The sequence below is a fragment of the Lampetra planeri genome, chromosome 15 (assembly GCF_965212315.1).
Source record: "Lampetra planeri chromosome 15, kcLamPlan1.2.h2, whole genome shotgun sequence".
Taxonomy (NCBI): domain Eukaryota; kingdom Metazoa; phylum Chordata; class Hyperoartia; order Petromyzontiformes; family Petromyzontidae; genus Lampetra; species Lampetra planeri.
This window is the reverse complement of record NC_136121.1, coordinates 5,936,389-5,955,216: the sequence shown is the minus strand read 5'-3', so window position 1 is coordinate 5,955,216 and position 18,828 is coordinate 5,936,389. Positions and strand designations below refer to the sequence as shown.

The 18,828-nt window shown below is 45.5% G+C and overlaps 1 protein-coding gene across 3 annotated transcripts in view; it reads right to left on the bottom strand.

Annotated features, from left to right (window-relative positions):
* LOC144722619 (uncharacterized) overlaps positions 1-18,574 on the bottom strand; it is a 36,471-nt gene extending 17,897 nt beyond the window's left edge. The window contains exons 1-2 of one of the 3 annotated variants that reach the window (XM_078600862.1): positions 18,359-18,574; positions 13,960-14,122 (exon numbers count right to left, since the gene is read on the bottom strand). In XM_078600862.1, the coding sequence (XP_078456988.1) occupies positions 13,960-14,026 (67 nt within the window). In that variant the 5' untranslated portion in view covers positions 14,027-14,122; positions 18,359-18,574. The remainder of the gene's footprint in view (positions 1-13,959; positions 14,123-18,358) is intronic. The other 2 variants (XM_078600860.1, XM_078600861.1) reach the window with 2 other exon arrangements.
* Positions 18,575-18,828: the final 254 nt, after the last annotated feature.

The following is an 18,828-nucleotide window of genomic DNA, read 5'->3' as shown; positions in this document are numbered from 1 at the left end:
GTTGAATTTTTATTATTTTATTATTTCCATTCTACATGACTTTACCGAAAGAACCAAGAAGATCTGTCTGTGTGTAACGCGCGTGACGTCACTCCACATGCCGCATCCCCCCCCCCCGTCATTAATTTTCATGAGCGCGTGACGTCACTCCACATGCCATACCCCCCCTCATTAATATTCATGAGCGCGTGACGTCACTCCACATTCCGTACCCCCACGTCATTAATATTCATGAGCGGGTGGATTTTTACACTCACGCAGAAGAAGGTGGAGCTGAAAGAATTTTGTTTCGCAAATTCGCTTCAAGTTTGACGTTTTTTAAATTGAAAGTTGATCTAATAAATAATTATACGCAGCAACAAAGTGGATTTGGTGCCTTTTTGTTTTCTTCAGCACTTGAGACAAAAGGAAAGTCTCATTTATGCTTCTACATTATGGTATAATAGACATTTCTCGGTGATTTTCCAGATATTGTATCGGTTTCCAATTAATTTCAACCCCAGCGACCGAAAGCAGAAGAGAATAAAGTATCAGAGCAGTGAATTTGAACAAATTGAAGGTCACTTATATACAGTGCTACAGTGAACTGCAGTGAAGTGTTTGATGACATACTTTCGTGAAAGATTCACTGCCATTACATTTACACAAGATACAATAAAACTCTGCTAAAACAATTCATAACTATTACAGCTTCCGTCCTAGGACGGGCAAAAGAATCGTGAATCCAATGGAAACCTGAGTTGAGAGCCGGCGCGGAGGCGAGAAATCAGAGGCGAGAAATCAGAGATGACAGATCAGAGATGAGACATCAGAGATGATAGATCAGAGGCGAGAGATCAGAGACGAGACATCAGAAATGAGAGATCAGAGACGAGAGATCAGAGACGAGAAATCAGAGACAAGAGATCAGAGGCGACTGCCTCCAACTGCCCAGTAGCATCCTTCCACACGCTTCCTCCACAGAGGCCGATCTTGACACCGCTGGTACCAGTCATCGACAAGTTCACTCAGTTAAATTTCGATTTAAAGCGTTCGTGACTGCAGGGATTCATCTTCATGGTTCTTTCGGTAAAGTCACGTAGAAGGGAAGTAATAAAATAATAAAAATAAAACATAATAAAATCATTCTACGTCTGCAGCGATGTGACCCAGGTCCTTGAGAGCCACATCTAATCTCCTGCACCACATCACTCCATCTCTTCTCGAGCCCGTGCCGCACCCGTTTAGCCCCCTCTGTCCGACCGAACACAGCACGCACACTCATACGTACAGACAGACGTCTGTGGGATCACAGGACGGTGCGCGCGTGAGCACTCCGTTGCTGCGCAGTCTATCCAAAAACCTCCCCATATTGTGTTGATCATGGGGATTGTTTAACCATACTTCACCGTGCCGGTCAGCACGGTTTGGCAATGGGGTGGGGGGCCAGGGCGGGTTGTGGTGGCGGGGGGGGGGAGACCCGGAATCAATTCATGAATCAGTCGTCGCTGCTGCTGATATTTGGCCGTGGCCGGAAATCGAAATAAAGATTGGCAGGTTGCGAGCTGAGTGCGGCGAATATTACGGCTCCGCTCAACCGCAGCTGCGACGATTGCAGGATGCAATGAACTAACCGATCGAAACGGACGGACGTCGCGAGCTTTCTGACCGCCGCTCACAGTTTTGCGCAACGGCGTAGTTGCCGGCAACGTCGCACGGACAGTATCGGTCGCTCTCGCCGGGTCACTTGGTTGCCGGAGATTCACGGGACGCCAGTAGCGTGTCTTGTGTGGGGGGCAGGAGGGGGGGCGGGGTGGCCTTGCCCCTCCCGCCCACTTGGTGGCCAAAGCTACGAGTTTGGGCCGTCTTGAAAACTACTGCGAGATTTGTTTTCGGCAATAGTGTCAGAGAACAAGAGCAATAATTGAGAATAAGTTTTCCACTATGAGACCTCCTTTACCAGTGGCAACATACAGTAGTAGGTTTTTACCCTTAAAACTGGTACAAAACTGACAACTTTATTCAAGGCATCATGTTTGCAATAACCGCAACACAAGCAGTCAAAATGCAAACAAAAAGAAACAACTCTGATAATGGTAGTGACTAAGCTCTAAGGAAAGCTGTCTCGGGTGTGGACCAATCAACTTCAAGGACAGTGCATATCATTATCATTATCAGAGTTGTTTCTTTTTGTTTGCATTTTGACTGCTTGTGTTGCGGCTATTGCAAACATGATGCCTTGTATAAAGGTGTCAGTTTTGCACCAGTTTAAAGGGTAAAAACCTACTACAATAAGTTTTCCGCTTTTTTCTGGCAACAAAACAGGTGTTGAGATGTTAAAACACCAAACTGAAACCTTTTACAAGGAATCATGCGACAAAGACGGGGTGCCCCCTACAGCGTTAAATGTTCGAGACCGTGAGCGTAACGACGATGATGTGATTAGGCAAGAGGAATCGGCGATACTACAGCCTCTAGGTGGGACCATGCGAGACAAATCAAATACTGGGGACCCCACCTGGACGATTGCTGCACCCCCCGAGCTGATAATGTAGTTACTACGCCACTGATAATGTCGTTACTACGTCACTGATGAGGAGGACATCATATTTGCAGCCGACGCAAATGCGTCACATCGATAAGCAGAGTTATGGGAAAGTGATTAATTCCTCTGCTTCAATTCCCCGTTAATTCACTTGCGAACCACCCTCCCGGCGCGTTTTTGGGTTTCTCCGTAAGTCTTACGGAAACGATAAACCCCCCCCCCCGCTCCCCACCAACATCTCCGCTCCACGTTCCAGAAGCTTCTTCTAGGACCGGGAAAGCTCCCTAGCACGCGGTGCGAAACGTCAGTGCAGCACAACCCCGAGGAACTCCATGCAGTGACCTGTGAGCGACCCTCTTTCATCGGTTCATTTCACGTCGAAATGTATCGCGGATAATAATTCACGCCTAACAAATCCACAATTAAGGGAGTTTTTTTCGGGTTAGATCGTGTCAATATGAAAGTGTCGTTAAACCCGCCACCACAGTTTGTGACAAACTTTACTAATTGGTTGTGTCGGGTGGTGGTGGGTTTAATGACACATTTATATATTTACACGATCTAACCCAACAAAAAAAACTTTATTGTGGATATTGGTCGCGAAAGCGTACGACTGCGTGTTAAACTCACACCTTACAAACACTGATGCTCTTTTTAAGGATCATGTATGTAGAGATCTTGAATCTCGTACATGGTTATATGTGCCTCATTATGCTCACTGTTTTCGTTGGACAGAACTGACTGCTGATGAAGTCGCAGTTGGTAAAATTCATGCCAGAAGGTCCCTGCTTTAACAATTCGGCATCTTGATACGCGGATGTTGTAAGCGTCTCTATAAACCCCACATTGCATCACACATTGTGGTGGCAATGGGACCTCCGTCATGCACTACAGGTATGAGTTTAATTTCCAACTATAAAATTCCTGCTCGAGAATGAAAATATATATATTAACAAATAAATAATACTTTTATTTATTTACCCAGAAGAGCCTCCCTGTCTCCCAAGACCTCCTTTCAAGAGGATCCTAAATTAGGATTTTTGGTGATGCATAAGAAGTGGGATACAACGCTGCACGGATGGATTCAAGAAACCATTCTCTGTAGTTTTATCTCCTGGTCATTGTTCTGATTACGTCAGGATGCGATAATTTTTTGTTGGAAGATAATTCTGCACAGTGCCCACGCGATACAGAATTATTCCACGCCAGGGTGGCACGGTGGCTAGGAGATGTTAACTACCTCGCCTGGTGTACAGGAGGCCGTGGGTTCGATCCCAACCCTGACGCCTGCTGTGTATTTGGAGTTTGTGTGTGTCTCTCTCTCACCATCATCACGATGGCTAGGAGATGTTGACTACCTCGCCTGGTATACAGGAGGCCGTGGTTTCGATCCCAACCCTGACGCCTGCTGTATATTTGGGGTTTGTGTGTCTCTCTCTCATCATCATCACGGTGGCTAGGAGATGTTAACTACCTCGCCTGGTATACAGGAGGCCGTGGGTTCGAACACGACCCTGACGCCTGCTGTGTATTTGGAGTTTGCGTCTCTCTCTCTCATCATAATCACGATGGCTAGGAGATGTTAACTACCTCGCCTGGTATACAGGAGGCCGTGGGTTCGAACACGACCCTGACGCCTGCTGTGTATTTGGAGTTTGCGTCTCTCTCTCTCATCATAATCACGATGGCTAGGAGATGTTAACTACCTCGCCTGGTATACAGGAGGCCGTGGGTTCGATCCCGACCCTGATGCCTGCTGTATATTTGGAGTTTGTGTGTCTCTCTCTCATCATCATCACGGTGGCTAGGAGATGTTAACTACCTCGCCTGGTATACAGGAGGTCGTGGGTTCGATCCCGACCCTGACGCCTGCTGTGTATTTGGAGTTTGCGTCTCTCTCTCTCATCATAATCACGATGGCTAGGAGATGTTAACTACCTCGCCGGGTATACAGGAGGTAGGGGCTTGATCCCAACCCTGACACCTGCTGTGTATTTGGGGTTTGTGTGTCTCTCTCTCTCATCATCATCACGGTGGCTTGGAGATGTTAACTACCTCGCCTGGTATACAGGAGGCCGTGGGTTCGATCCCGACCCTGACGCCTGCTGTGTATTTGGGGTTTGTGTGTCTCTCTCTCATCATCATCACCACGGTGGCTAGGATATGTTAACTACCTCGCCTGGTGTACAGGAGGCCGTGGGTTCGATCCCAACCCTGACGCCTGCTGTGTATTTGGAGTTTGTGTGTGTCTCTCTCTCACCATCATCACGATGGCTAGGAGATGTTGACTACCTCGCCTGGTATACAGGAGGCCGTGGTTTCGATGCCAACCCTGACGCCTGCTGTATATTTGGGGTTTGTGTGTCTCTCTCTCATCATCATCACGGTGGCTAGGAGATGTTAACTACCTCGCCTGGTGTACAGGAGGCCGTGGATTCGAACACGACCCTGACGCCTGCTGTGTATTTGGAGTTTGCGTCTCTCTCTCTTATCATAATCACCATGGCTAGGAGATGTTAACTACCTCGCCTGGTATACAGGAGGCCGTGGGTTCGATCCCGACCCTGATGCCTGCTGTATATTTGGAGTTTGTGTGTCTCTCTCTCATCATCATCACGGTGGCTAGGAGATGTTAACTACCTCGCCTGGTATACAGGAGGTCGTGGGTTCGATCCCGACCCTGACGCCTGCTGTGTATTTGGAGTTTGCGTCTCTCTCTCTCATCATAATCACGATGGCTAGGAGATGTTAACTACCTCGCCGGGTATACAGGAGGTAGGGGCTTGATCCCAACCCTGACACCTGCTGTGTATTTGGGGTTTGTGTGTCTCTCTCTCTCATCATCATCACGGTGGCTTGGAGATGTTAACTACCTCGCCTGGTATACAGGAGGCCGTGGGTTCGATCCCGACCCTGACGCCTGCTGTGTATTTGGGGTTTGTGTGTCTCTCTCTCATCATCATCACCACGGTGGCTAGGATATGTTAACTACCTCGCCTGGTGTACAGGAGGCCGTGGGTTCGATCCCAACCCTGACGCCTGCTGTGTATTTGGAGTTTGTGTGTGTCTCTCTCTCACCATCATCACGATGGCTAGGAGATGTTGACTACCTCGCCTGGTATACAGGAGGCCGTGGTTTCGATGCCAACCCTGACGCCTGCTGTATATTTGGGGTTTGTGTGTCTCTCTCTCATCATCATCACGGTGGCTAGGAGATGTTAACTACCTCGCCTGGTGTACAGGAGGCCGTGGATTCGAACACGACCCTGACGCCTGCTGTGTATTTGGAGTTTGCGTCTCTCTCTCTTATCATAATCACCATGGCTAGGAGATGTTAACTACCTCGCCTGGTATACAGGAGGCCGTGGGTTCGATCCCGACCCTGATGCCTGCTGTATATTTGGAGTTTGTGTGTCTCTCTCTCATCATCATCACGGTGGCTAGGAGATGTTAACTACCTCGCCTGGTATACAGGAGGTCGTGGGTTCGATCCCGACCCTGACGCCTGCTGTGTATTTGGAGTTTGCGTCTCTCTCTCTCATCATAATCACGATGGCTAGGAGATGTTAACTACCTCGCCGGGTATACAGGAGGTAGGGGCTTGATCCCAACCCTGACACCTGCTGTGTATTTGGGGTTTGTGTCTCTCTCTCTCATCATCATCACGGTGGCTAGGAGATGTTAACTACCTCGCCTGGTATACAGGAGGCAGTGGGTTCGATCCCGAACCTGACGCCTGCTGTATATTTGGAGTGTGCGTGTCTCTCTCTCTCATCATCATCACGGTGGCTAGGAGATGTTAACTACCTCGCCTGGTATACAGGAGGCCGTGGGTTCGATCCCGACCCTGACGCCTGCTGTGTATTTGGAGTTTGTGTGTGTCTCTCTCTCACCATCATCACGATGGCTAGGAGATGTTAACTACCTTGCTGGGTATACAGGAGGCCGTGGGTTCGATCCCTACCCTGACGCCTGCTGTGTATTTGGAGTTTGTGTGTCTCTCTCTCATCATCATCACGGTGGCTAGGAGATGTTAACTACCTCGCCTGGTATACAGGAGGCCCTGGGTTCGATCCCGACCCTGACGCCTGCTGTATATTTGGAGTTTGCGTCTCTCTCTCTCATCATAATCACGATAGTTAGGAGATGTTAACTACCTCGCCTGGTATACAGGAGGCCGTGGGTTCGATCCCGACCCTGACGCCTGCTGTGTATTTCGAGTTTGTGTGTCTCTCTCTCATCATCATCACGGTGGCTAGGAGATGTTAACTACCTCGCCTGGTCTAGAGGAGGTCGTGGGTTCCATCCCGTCTCTCTCTCTCATCATAATCACGATGGCTAGGAGATGTTAACTACCTTGCTGGGTATACAGGAGGTCGTGGGCTCGATCCCAACCCTGACGCCTGCTGTATATTTGGAGTTTGCGTCTCTTTCTCATCATCATCACGGTGGCTAGGAGATGTTAACTACCTCGCCTGGTGTGCAGGAGGCCGTGGGTTCGATCCCGACCTTGACGCCTGCTGCTGTATATTTGGAGTTTTTGTGTCTCTCTCTCCCCGTGGTCACATGGGATTTTTCTCCAAGTCCTCCGGTTTTTCCCTCCACATTTATAGGCATGCGTTTCGAGTATTTGGCTGCTATAAATTTCCACGTGATGAACCATTTTGAAGAAATAATTTGTGGCAGCCCGGTCGCTTCTGAAAAATACCAACAGATGGCTCAGTGGGCATTACCTGGTAAAATAGTTGAGTTATTTACACTATGAGACATCTCCTTTACCAGTGGCAAAATATCGTAGTAGTATAAAGGTGTCAGTTTTTGTACCAGTTTAAAGGGTAAAAACCTACTACTATATTTTGCCACTGGTAAAGGAGGTCTCATAGTGTAAATGCTTACCCCGAGCTCTCAATACTCTGATAGTGCGCTGTTTTTGAGTTGTACACCTTTTGGCGTCATCTGGTCCAACACCAATGGAGACTAGGCTCTAAGTAAAGCTGTCTCGGGTGTGGACCAATCAACTTCAAGGACAGTGCATATCATCATTATCAGAGTTGTTTTCTTTTTGTTTGCATTTTGACTGCTTGTGTTGTGGTTATTGCAAACATGATGCCTTGTATAAAGGTGTCAGTTTTTGTACCAGTTTAAAGGGTAAAAACCTACTACTAGTTTAGTTAAGCAAGCACTTTAAGTGGAAGAAACTCCCCCAATTGACGCCGATTGTAATGGGATTTCAGGGACTACTTAGCCAGGCCCTCTACCCCTATCAGCTCCAAGTGCGTCCGCACACAATGCGTGTAGGCGGACTGCTAACAGCCGTGCGTAGAATGTATCTGAGTTCACGTGGTCGATGCCTATCTGTAGGGTTTTTTTCTCCTGAGCCAAATTCTCCCACTTCACGAATTCCCCCCCCCCAACTCCAGCAGCTGCACCACACGAGGTGATAATCCCCGGTGAAATCTACGTGCACCAGGGCTTTTCACATATCGCTGCCTGCAACCCACGTGTGCAACCTTCAGATAAATGGCACTCACGTAAATGATCAATTGCGGGTTGTTTTATTTGCATGTTCAAATAATTATTATTGTGTTTTTGTTGTTGTTGTATTAGTGATCGTATCGGAATCAGGCTTACCTCATCAAATCGGCACCGCTGGGTTGCACCCGGCCTGCGTAGTGCGTATAATGTGTGGTGAAGGAGGAGCGGTGGCACAGTCGTTAGCGGAGCTGCGCTAAGAACCCAGCCACCCGAGTTCGATGCCTGACCGTGGCTCACATGAGCAGCGCGTGATAGTGAGAACATTTGCTCTTTTTATTTTACCGAAGAAGGCCCACCGAGCTATGTAGCTTGTTTTTCAGATGCGACCTGGTCACAAATAATCGCTCAAGCGAGATGCTTATCGACACGTGGAAATGTATAGCGGCCAGATTCTCTAAATGCGTGATGTTGATTCTAAATGTGGAGGGAACAACCGGACGACCCGGAGAAAAATCCAAGCGACCACGGGGGGGGGGGGGGGGGGGGGGGTAGAGAGAAAGAGATACGCAAACTCCCAATATGAAGCATCAGGTTCGGAATTGAAAAGGCGTCAGGTTCGGAATTGAACCCACGACCTCCTGTATACCAGGCAAGGGAGTTAACATCTCCTAGCCACCGTGGCCGGTCCAGCCACCGCTCCCTGCTGCCACCAGTCCACACTCACCAGCGTAGTGAAGTATGACACGAAAAAATTGCATGTCATGGGGAGACCTTCATCTCTTGGTGGATAGAGAATGGCTGGAATCATAAAAAAAAATTCGTATAAATGTGCAACCATCTGTAACTCCAGTGCTGGACTAAGACATCATATATATGCAATGTCGGTCATGCGGATTGTTTGACCATATTTCACCACGCTGGACAATGTAAGTTTACATATATATATGTGTGTATACCGGTTGATAAATGGCAAAAAAACGGGACCGGTTCCAATATCGCTCGCCACTAATGTGAACCGAAACCACAGCGTGGCGTGCTAATCACTGCGCCACCACTCCACCGCAGCTAAACTTACCAAGCTAAGGGTTATCTTGTGTAAGCAGGTGAGAGCCCAAGAGACCAGGATAAGTCTCGTTTGCAACAAACAAACAAAAATGATGTGACTCACCAATTGTTATGGATGTAAGAAACGGATTCCCGCCAAACTTTCCAATTACATCTCTTGCTGACTTGTTTTTGACCATACTTCACCACGTCGGTCAGTGCGGGTTGGTGAAGCGAGCTCAGAGAAACCGCTTCGTGAATTCCTCGCCGCTGATGTCTGGTGGGGTGCAGTGTGCTAACTGCTGCCCTGTCGCTCCACCCCAAGTCGAAACTACGGCGCTTTTCGAGATCCTTGATGAAAATCGCTACATAAATGGAATTACCGTATTAATATTATTACCATTAATTAACAAATCAACACCTCGCTGATCTCGTCAAGTGGCATAAACCATCATCACGCGAACCCGCGGTCATCCTCGCAGCGGCGACTTTTGGCTGCCAACCAACGAACAAAGGCGACGTTTTCAGACGCGCTTCTGCGGCCGTCTGGAACGCTCTTCCTTCCGATATTAGGAAGCCACTGGAGCTACGCACTTTTAAATCATCATCTAGATTGACACACTCATTATTTTAGGACTTTTTTTGTGTGTTTTAGTTTGTTGTCCTTCCCTCGCACCTCCGATTAGAGCGGTTGGCTACGTACGGTGCGAAAGAAGTTCAACATACATCCTGCTAATAGACTAACACTACCACAAGACTAACACTGCCCATAGACTCAACACTGTCCATAGACTCAACACTGCCCATAGACTCAACACTGCCCATAGACTCAACACTGCCCATAGACTAACACTACCTATAGACTCAACACTACCCATAGACTCAACACTGCCCATAGACTAACACTACCCATAGACTCAACACTACCCATAGACTAACACTACCTATAGACTAACACTACCTATAGACTCAACACTGCCCATAGACTCAACACTACCCATAGACCCAACACTGCCCATAGACTCAACACTGCACCATAGACTCAACACTGCCCATAGACTCAACAATGCCCATTGACTCAACACTACCCATAGACTCAACACTACCCATAGACTCAACACTGCCCATAGACTAACACTACCCATAGACTCAACACTACCCATAGACTAACACTACCTATAGACTAACACTACCTATAGACTCAACACTGCCCATAGACTCAACACTACCCATAGACCCAACACTGCCCATAGACTCAACAGTGCACCATAGCCTCAACACTGCCCATAGACTCAACAATGCCCATTGACTCAACACTACCCATAGACTCAACACTACCCATAGACTCAACACTGCCCATAGACTCAACACTACCCATAGACTCAACACTGCCCATAGACTCAACACTGCCCATAGACTAACACTGCCCATAGACTAACACTGCCCATAGACTAACACTGCCCATAGACTCAACACTGCCCATAGACTCAACACTGCCCATAGACTCAACACTACCCATAGACTCAACACTATCCATAGACTAACACTACCTATAGACTAACACTACCTATAGACTCAACACTGCCCATAGACTCAACACTACCCATAGACCCAACACTGCCCATAGACCCAACACTGCCCATAGACTCAACACTGCACCATAGACTCAACACTGCCCATAGACTCAACAATGCCCATTGACTCAACACTACCCATAGACTCAACACTACCCATAGACTCAACACTGCCCATAGACTCAACACTACCCATAGACTCAACACTGCCCATAGACTCAACACTGCCCATAGACTAACACTGCCCATAGACTAACACTGCCCATAGACTAACACTGCCCATAGACTCAACACTGCCCATAGACTCAACATTGCCCATAGACTCAACACTGCCCATGGACTCAACACTGCCCATAGACTCAACACTGCCCATAGACTCAACAATGCCCATAGACTCAACACTGCCCATAGACTCAACACTGCCCATAGACTCAACACTGCCCATAGACTCAACACTACCCATAGACTAACACTACCTATAGACTCAACACTGCCCATAGACTAACACTACCTATAGACTAACACTACCTATAGACTCAACACTGCCCATAGACTCAACACTACCCATAGACTCAACACTGCCCATAGACTATCACTACCTATAGACTCAACAATGCCCATTGACTCAACACTAGCCATAGACTCAACACTGCCCATAGACTCAACACTGCCCATAGACTCAACACTGCCCATAGACTCAACACTGCCCATAGACTCAGCACTGCCCATAGACTCAACACTGCCCATAGACTAACACTACCCATAGACTCAACACTGCCCATAGACTCAACACTGCCCATAGACTCAACACTGCCCATAGACTCAACACTGCCCATAGACTCAACACTGCCCATAAACTCAACACTACCCATAGACTCAACACTACCCATAGACTCAACACTACCCATAGACTCAACACTGCCCATAGACTCAACACTGCCCATAGACTCAACACTGCCCATGGACTCAACACTACCCAAAGACTCAACACTGCCCATAAACTCAACACTACCCATAGACTCAACACTACCCATAGACTCAGCACTGTCCATAGACTCAACACTGCCCATAGACTCAACACTGCCCATAGACTCAACACTGCCCATAGACTCAACATTGCCCATAGACTCAACACTGCCCATAGACTCAACACTGCTCATAGACTCAACACTGCCCATAGACTCAACACTGCCCATAGACTCAACACTGCTCATAGACTCAACACTGCCCATAGACTCAACACTACCCATAGACTCAACACTACCCATAGACTCAACACTGCCCATAGACTCAACACTGCCCATAGACTCAACACTACCCATAGACTCAACACTGCCCATAGACTCAACACTGCCCTTAGACTCAACACTACCCATAGACTCAACACTGCCCATAGACTCAACACTATCCATAGACTCAACACTGCTCATAGACTCAACACTACCCATAGACTCAACACTGCACATAGACTCAACACTGCCCATAGACTCAACACTGCCCATAGACTCAACACTGCCCATAGACTCAACACTACCCATAGACTCAACACTGCTCAGACACTCAACACTGCCCATAGACTCAACACTGCCCATAGACTCAACACTACCCATAGACTCAACACTGCTCATAGACTCAACACTGCACCTCCGATTAGCACGGTCGGCCACGTACGCTGCGAAAGAAGTTCAACATCCATACATGGACACATACACACATACATATCGCTTACGACCGTATCTCGGAATTCACACAACGGAGAATCACGCGCATTCGGATAAACCCAACTTTGCAGATGGAATGAGTAACCAAGTGATTTAGGGTGACTTACAGCCGCATGCTTACGAACCGATGTCACCGTGGTCATGCTTGACCGCGGTGACCTGGCGATAACTACTCTTGAGAGGGACGTGATTCACACCGTAGCCACTGCAGTTCGTTACCAATCAACTTACAAATAAGCATTTATTTAGATTTTAGTTTTTTTGAAACATCCACCGTGAAAATGATTTTTTTTTGGTCGTGAGACTCGCTGCACATTTGTAAATAAAAAACCCAACAACTTTCAATTGCCGATTTAAGTCGGGGCCGCACATTGACAGACACGTATACAGTGCATCATCGATTATAATCTGGCATCGCCGATTATCTGGGCTGCTTCCAACATTATTCGGCGGTCCTCGGACTGATCCGGCGAAACCGCTCCAAAGGCTGTAACCCAGTCTCCGGCGATTGTCACTATATGCGTGTGACAAATAAAATATATAGCTACGCTTGATGTGAGTGTTAAATGTTACATACACTACACTATACACTACATACAAACAACGTACTACACGCATACCAGTCCGGCGGTCAGTGTCAAAATGTTGTATACAGTACATGATACACTACATACTTAAACAATAAAAATACTGTACGTATATATATACACATCACCCCATTCAGAGTCTTCGTGATTGGTACAGTAATTACGGTAACTTTTAAAGGAGGATATTTATGTGTGTCTATTTGTATGTTTATTCGTGGCAATTTTATATCGTAAATAAAAAAAAACCATAACAACACCTAAAAACAATGCCAAAAAAGAACGTGCAAAAATAAGCTATTTAAAATGAATGATAAGGCAGTGATTATCCGGTGTTTGAATATCCGGTACCGCCGGTACCGCCGGAGATTCAAACATAATCGATTATCTGCAGGATAATAATCTATTATCCTGCAGATAATCCGGCGGCACCGGATATTCAAACACCGGATAATCACTGCATTAATCGATTATCTGCCAGATAATCGATTATCTGCCAGATAATCGATTATCTGCCGCATAACATTTTGTCCCCGTGGTTGCGTGGATTTTTCTCCGGGTCCTCCGCTATATTTTTTACCTACATTTAGAATCAACATCCACGCGTTTAGAGTATTTGGCTACAGCTATAAATGACCAGGTGATAAGCTACTTCGTTGAGCTATCATTTGTGATGGTCAGGCCCATCACAAATAGCCATGTAGCTCAGTGGGGTCTTACCTGGTCAAAAAAAAAATAAAGTTTATACTTTTTAATCGTTAGTAAGCCCGAGACAGAAAGAGAAACACGTGGATCGGGGACTCTCATTTGGACGCTTCAAGAAAAGTGAAGTGGGCTAAGATGATAGACATCCTGTGGTCAGGGCTGACGGGCACAGTGGCAGCCAAAGGAGAGAACCGTCTGGAGCGCGTCGAATCGCTCCGTCCCAAAACCCCCCAGTGTGGAGATGGCGACGGCTCGGGGTTCGTGAGACTTTCTTTATCCGGCAGTGGGTAGATCACGGGTTGGCACCGTACACGAAGCGGCCCAGCTCTTACCCGCCGTGCGGCTTGCGTGGGTCGTGAGGACCAGGAGCAGAGCGATGGATGATGCCAGGGGCCTCATGGTGATCCCGGTCTTGCGATGTCCAGGACTCTGTGGGATGCGACCTCAGCGCTCTCCTGGGAAGAGAGGGGGACGCGTTCCTTGGCTGCCTGGGGGCTAGACAGTCAAGAGGCTCCCGGTCAACATCAACGCTCAGTTCATATCCGCGTGCAGTTCTTTAAACCGTCAAATCCTCCGCTTATCCGCAGTAAGGGGCCGACCATAAATGACGTTACGCGCCTAGGGGGGTGGGTGGGGGGTCAGACATTTGTGACGATGTGTGACGAGGGGGTGGGGGGGTTGAGAATTGTGACGTCACATCAAAATGCGCAACTTAAATAGACAACACGTTCTACTTAATTAAATAGACTTTTTAATAAATGTTTTCTCCTACAACATCAGAGTGCAGCGCCACATTAAATACGCACTACAATGACAATTGTTTAAAGCGATTTGAAGCATGTTTTATTTGGGGGGGGGGGGGGGCAGAGCTTTGTGACGTCATATTTGAGGGGGGTTCTGACTTTTTGTGACGCCGTGTGACGAGGGGGGGGGGTCAACAATCATCCAAAATCGCGTGACGTCATTTATGGACGACCCCTAATCCCAGATAAATCTAAATGTATAAAAAAGCGTTACTTTGGCTATAAAGTGTATTTGTTGTTTTCCCTATGTCGAATGATAAACTGTACACAAATCATTGTATGACTGTAGTTTCAAAACTCCACAGTTATACTGTATATATATATTTTTACAAATATGCTGTAGAAGTCGAACTTAAAGCAGTAAATGCAAGCAATAAATGAGCGCCTCAAAGCACTCATTGTGGCGTTTTAACGAGAATTAAACAATCAATCTTGATTTGAAGCTTTCGTGACTGCAGGGATCCATACTCTTTGGTTCTTTCGGTAAAGTCACGTAGGTATAAAATAAAATAAATCACGACGTTTCGGGCGCAACACAAGCGTCCGTCATCAGGTGGGAAAGCGTGGTCTGCTGCTGAGGCGCATGATTTATTATTTTTCTACCTACGTGACTTTACCGAAAGAACCAAAAAGTAATTAAACAATCACTTGAGAGGCGTGACTGCAAAAGATTCGAACGCGTTTTTTCCCCCCCTCAAACGGTGGCCACGGTAATGTGGTTGAAGAGAAGAGAATGAAAATTAAAAACCGGCAGGAGATGTGGGGCCCTTGCGTCCGATAGATGCTGTGGTGTACGCGTGAACTTCGTTTGCACCTTACGGAACCAACCGCGCTAATCGGAGGTGCGGTTCTAAAGCAAGGCCGTAGCCATGGAGTCAACATGGGTGGGGGGGGGGGACCAAATCTTACAGGGGGTCTGGGGGTCCTAACCCAGAAAAATGCCTACATTTGAAAACTCATTTCCTATTCATATTCTTGGTTCTTTCGGTAAAGTCACGTAGAAGGGAAATAATAAAGTTATATTGTTCTATATTTATGTTATTTTATTATTTCCCTTCTACGTGACTTTACCGAAAGAACCAAGAATATGAATCCCTGCAGTCACGAAAGCTTTAAATCAACAATGACTGCATTTAAAAACAATAGTACAGTATTACATTGAAATAGTTTTAAAGCTTTCGTGACTGAAGGGATTCATATTCTTGGTTCTTTCGGTAAAGTCACGTAGAAGGGAAATAATAAAGTTATATTGTTCTATATTTATGCTATTTTATTATTTCCCTTCTACGTGACTTTACCGAAAGAAACAAGAATATGAATCCCTGCAGTCACGAAAGCTTTAAATCAACAATGACTGCATTTAAAAACAATAGTACAGTATTACATTGAAATAGTTTTAAAGCTTTCGTGACTGAAGGGATTCATATTCTTGGTTCTTTCGGTAAAGTCACGTAGAAGGGAAATAATAAAGTTATATTGTTCTATATTTATGTTATTTTATTATTTCCCTTCTACGTGACTTTACCGAAAGAACCAAGAATATGAATCCCTGCAGTCACGAAAGCTTTGAATCGAAATGTTACTCATTTCTTGCCTAAAATATAAAAAAAATTAACTAACACGTGGGATAGACTTTTATTTTATTTTTTACAATTATAATGTCTAATAGTGTATTGTATTACATTGCTCTGTTTTTACTTTTTTACCATTTCTTGTTTCATTGTATGTAATGGCAGAGATTAGGGATTAATAAAGGACCACCATAATCATATAAACAGAAATCTATGCATTGATTTATATGAAGACAAGTCCAGATATTGTGGCAAAGGTTCAGAAAATTGTTGTTTTTATTTACATAGCATAGCAATTATTTTTATATCAATATATTGGGGGGGGGGGGGGCATTTTTTAGCATATATTATAATTACGGCCTTGTTCTAAAGAAAGTAGTATTCAATATGGATGATTTTAAAGTGGATAGCTCCCAGTGGCTTTCTAATACCGGGGTCTCTGTGCGAGTGTTCCAGACGGCCGCTGAAGCGCATCTGGTGGCGGCGGTGTTCAATTAAAACTCAACTACAGTATACTTTTTTATTTTACCAGCTAAGGTCCACTGAGCTACACTGCTTTCTTTCTAATCACAAATTATAGCTCAACCAAGTTGCTTATCATCACCATCATCATCACGTGGAAATGTACAATCCTCTAAACGCGTGACGTTGATTTTAAACTGCGCCTTCATCAGCAGTCACCTACGTGACTTTACCGAAAAAACCAAAGAGTTAATACTAGGTTTGTTTTCTCTTTCATTTGTACCTGATGACGATTGCTTGTGTTGCAATCGAAACGTCGTATGCTATTATTAATTTATTATTTTCTCTTTCTACGTGACTTTACCGAAAGAACCAAAGAGTACACTAATATAATAATTACATAATATTTTCTACACTTGTATACTGCTGTACTGCACTTGTAGGGTAGAACCTGTATCTGCATTGTCTTAGTCGAAGGGTATCTTTCTTCTTCGTCTTAAGATTTAGAATGCGCGCTATGGCACTGACACACAACTCCTTAACTCTTGTGAATCATGCCACGGGGTCTAAAAAGTCCGATTACGGTAATTTCGCGAATTGCGTGCCCTATAAACAGCGTTGAGTCGGTGTCAGCGCTAGAAAATACAACTTTTGAAAGAGGTGAATTTGGTAATAAGTAGCCAAACTATAAATATGACAATGTTAAAGTAAGAAGGTGTTACGGCATTTTTATTATTATTATTAAAGCGTTATTACGTTCTTTGAATGATGTTCACTAATACCGTAGCAATCATATTTTTTTTTCCTCTTTCAAACCTGTTCCTCACTTCATTTTTTCCCATTTAAACTTATTCCAATCAACGTTTATTTTCACGCGTACAAGTTGAGTAACTTACCATTTAAAAAATGTTATTTTTACTGCGCTGTAACAACCACGACTCGTGACACGTGCTGAGAATCATGCACAGCTATTTTTTTCCATTCACTTCGATGTGAACTCACTAGACTGAATGTAAAGTACACAATGCATGTATGTAGAACTTATTTCGCACCGCACGTAGCCCACCGTGCTCATTGGAGATGCATTGTTATCTTGCTCACGAGTAGGATGAATATTGGTTGCGAGGATGCACGCGTTTGATCGATATTTCAAATTAAACGGCGCCTAATCAGACGGCGTAACGGACGGGAGATCCGGGGGCAATGAATGAACCAGGTTCAAAAAAGCTTTCTCTCTCTCTCTCGTGAGCCACCTGAGAAAGCGTGTGGCCCAAATCAGTTCTCACAGAAAGAGATGTATCCGAGTCAAGACTAGGACGCGACTCGTGGTCGTAGACAAAGACGAGAAATACAATAACGAGATGCGCGCCCTGAGATCTTGAGTTCGTAGATTTGAAGCTTTCGTGACTGCAAGGATTCATGCTCTTAGGTTTTTTCGGAAAAGTCACGTAGGTAAAAAATATATAATAATAAAAGAATACATGATAATAACTAAATTAAATCACTTATTTATTATTATTATATTATTATAATTTTTTTACCTACGTGACTTTACCGAAAAAAATCTAAGAGTATCTTGAGTTCGCTTCCTGGACACGGCTAAAGGGTAGGTTACCGTTAGGGGTTCGTTTGAACAAGGTTAGTAAACCACGCATTTATAATATTAAGTTCGCAAATCTCTACATATTTGGTAAATTCTAAATGAGAAGAGAGGAAGACATCTCTCACGATCAAATATTTACCGAATTCCACTGACAGATTTTCACAAAGAGAGCACTCAAGGCACGCTAAGAGCTCATAACTATTACTTGTGTCAAAAAGGCCGGTGCAGTATAATATTGTTACAATTTATGAACGTAAATTTATTTTTTAGACAGCAAAAAAAAACGACTTACCCTCTGCTGCAACTCAGCGGCGAATGTGAAGCGGCTGTTTTTGTCCTGAAAAAATGTGCCTGTTTTTTTTTTAATGATAGTTTCGCTTTGCATTTGAGGAAGTACCTCTAAAATCTAAACTTGGGTGTGGGTGTTAGTGGTGACGCGGTGTTTAGTAGTAACTGAGCTGCGAACAACAGAGTGTAAGATCATTACCACTCCGGGCTTGTGGGAAAGGCGCTGGACTTAAAGGTAAAGGAGGAGGAGCCAAAAGAGGAAGGGGCGGGGCTTAATCAGGGGAGGGGCCTGCAAGTGGAAAGGGGAGGGGCCTGTAGAGGAACCCGAAATAAACAACCTTCAGCTTAACACGTAGTCAGTAGGCTTTTGCCACCAATATTATCCATAATGGAGGTTTTTTGGGGGGTTAGATCGTGTAGATGTAAATGTGTCGTTAAATCCACCACCACCCGACACAGCTAATTCATAAGGTT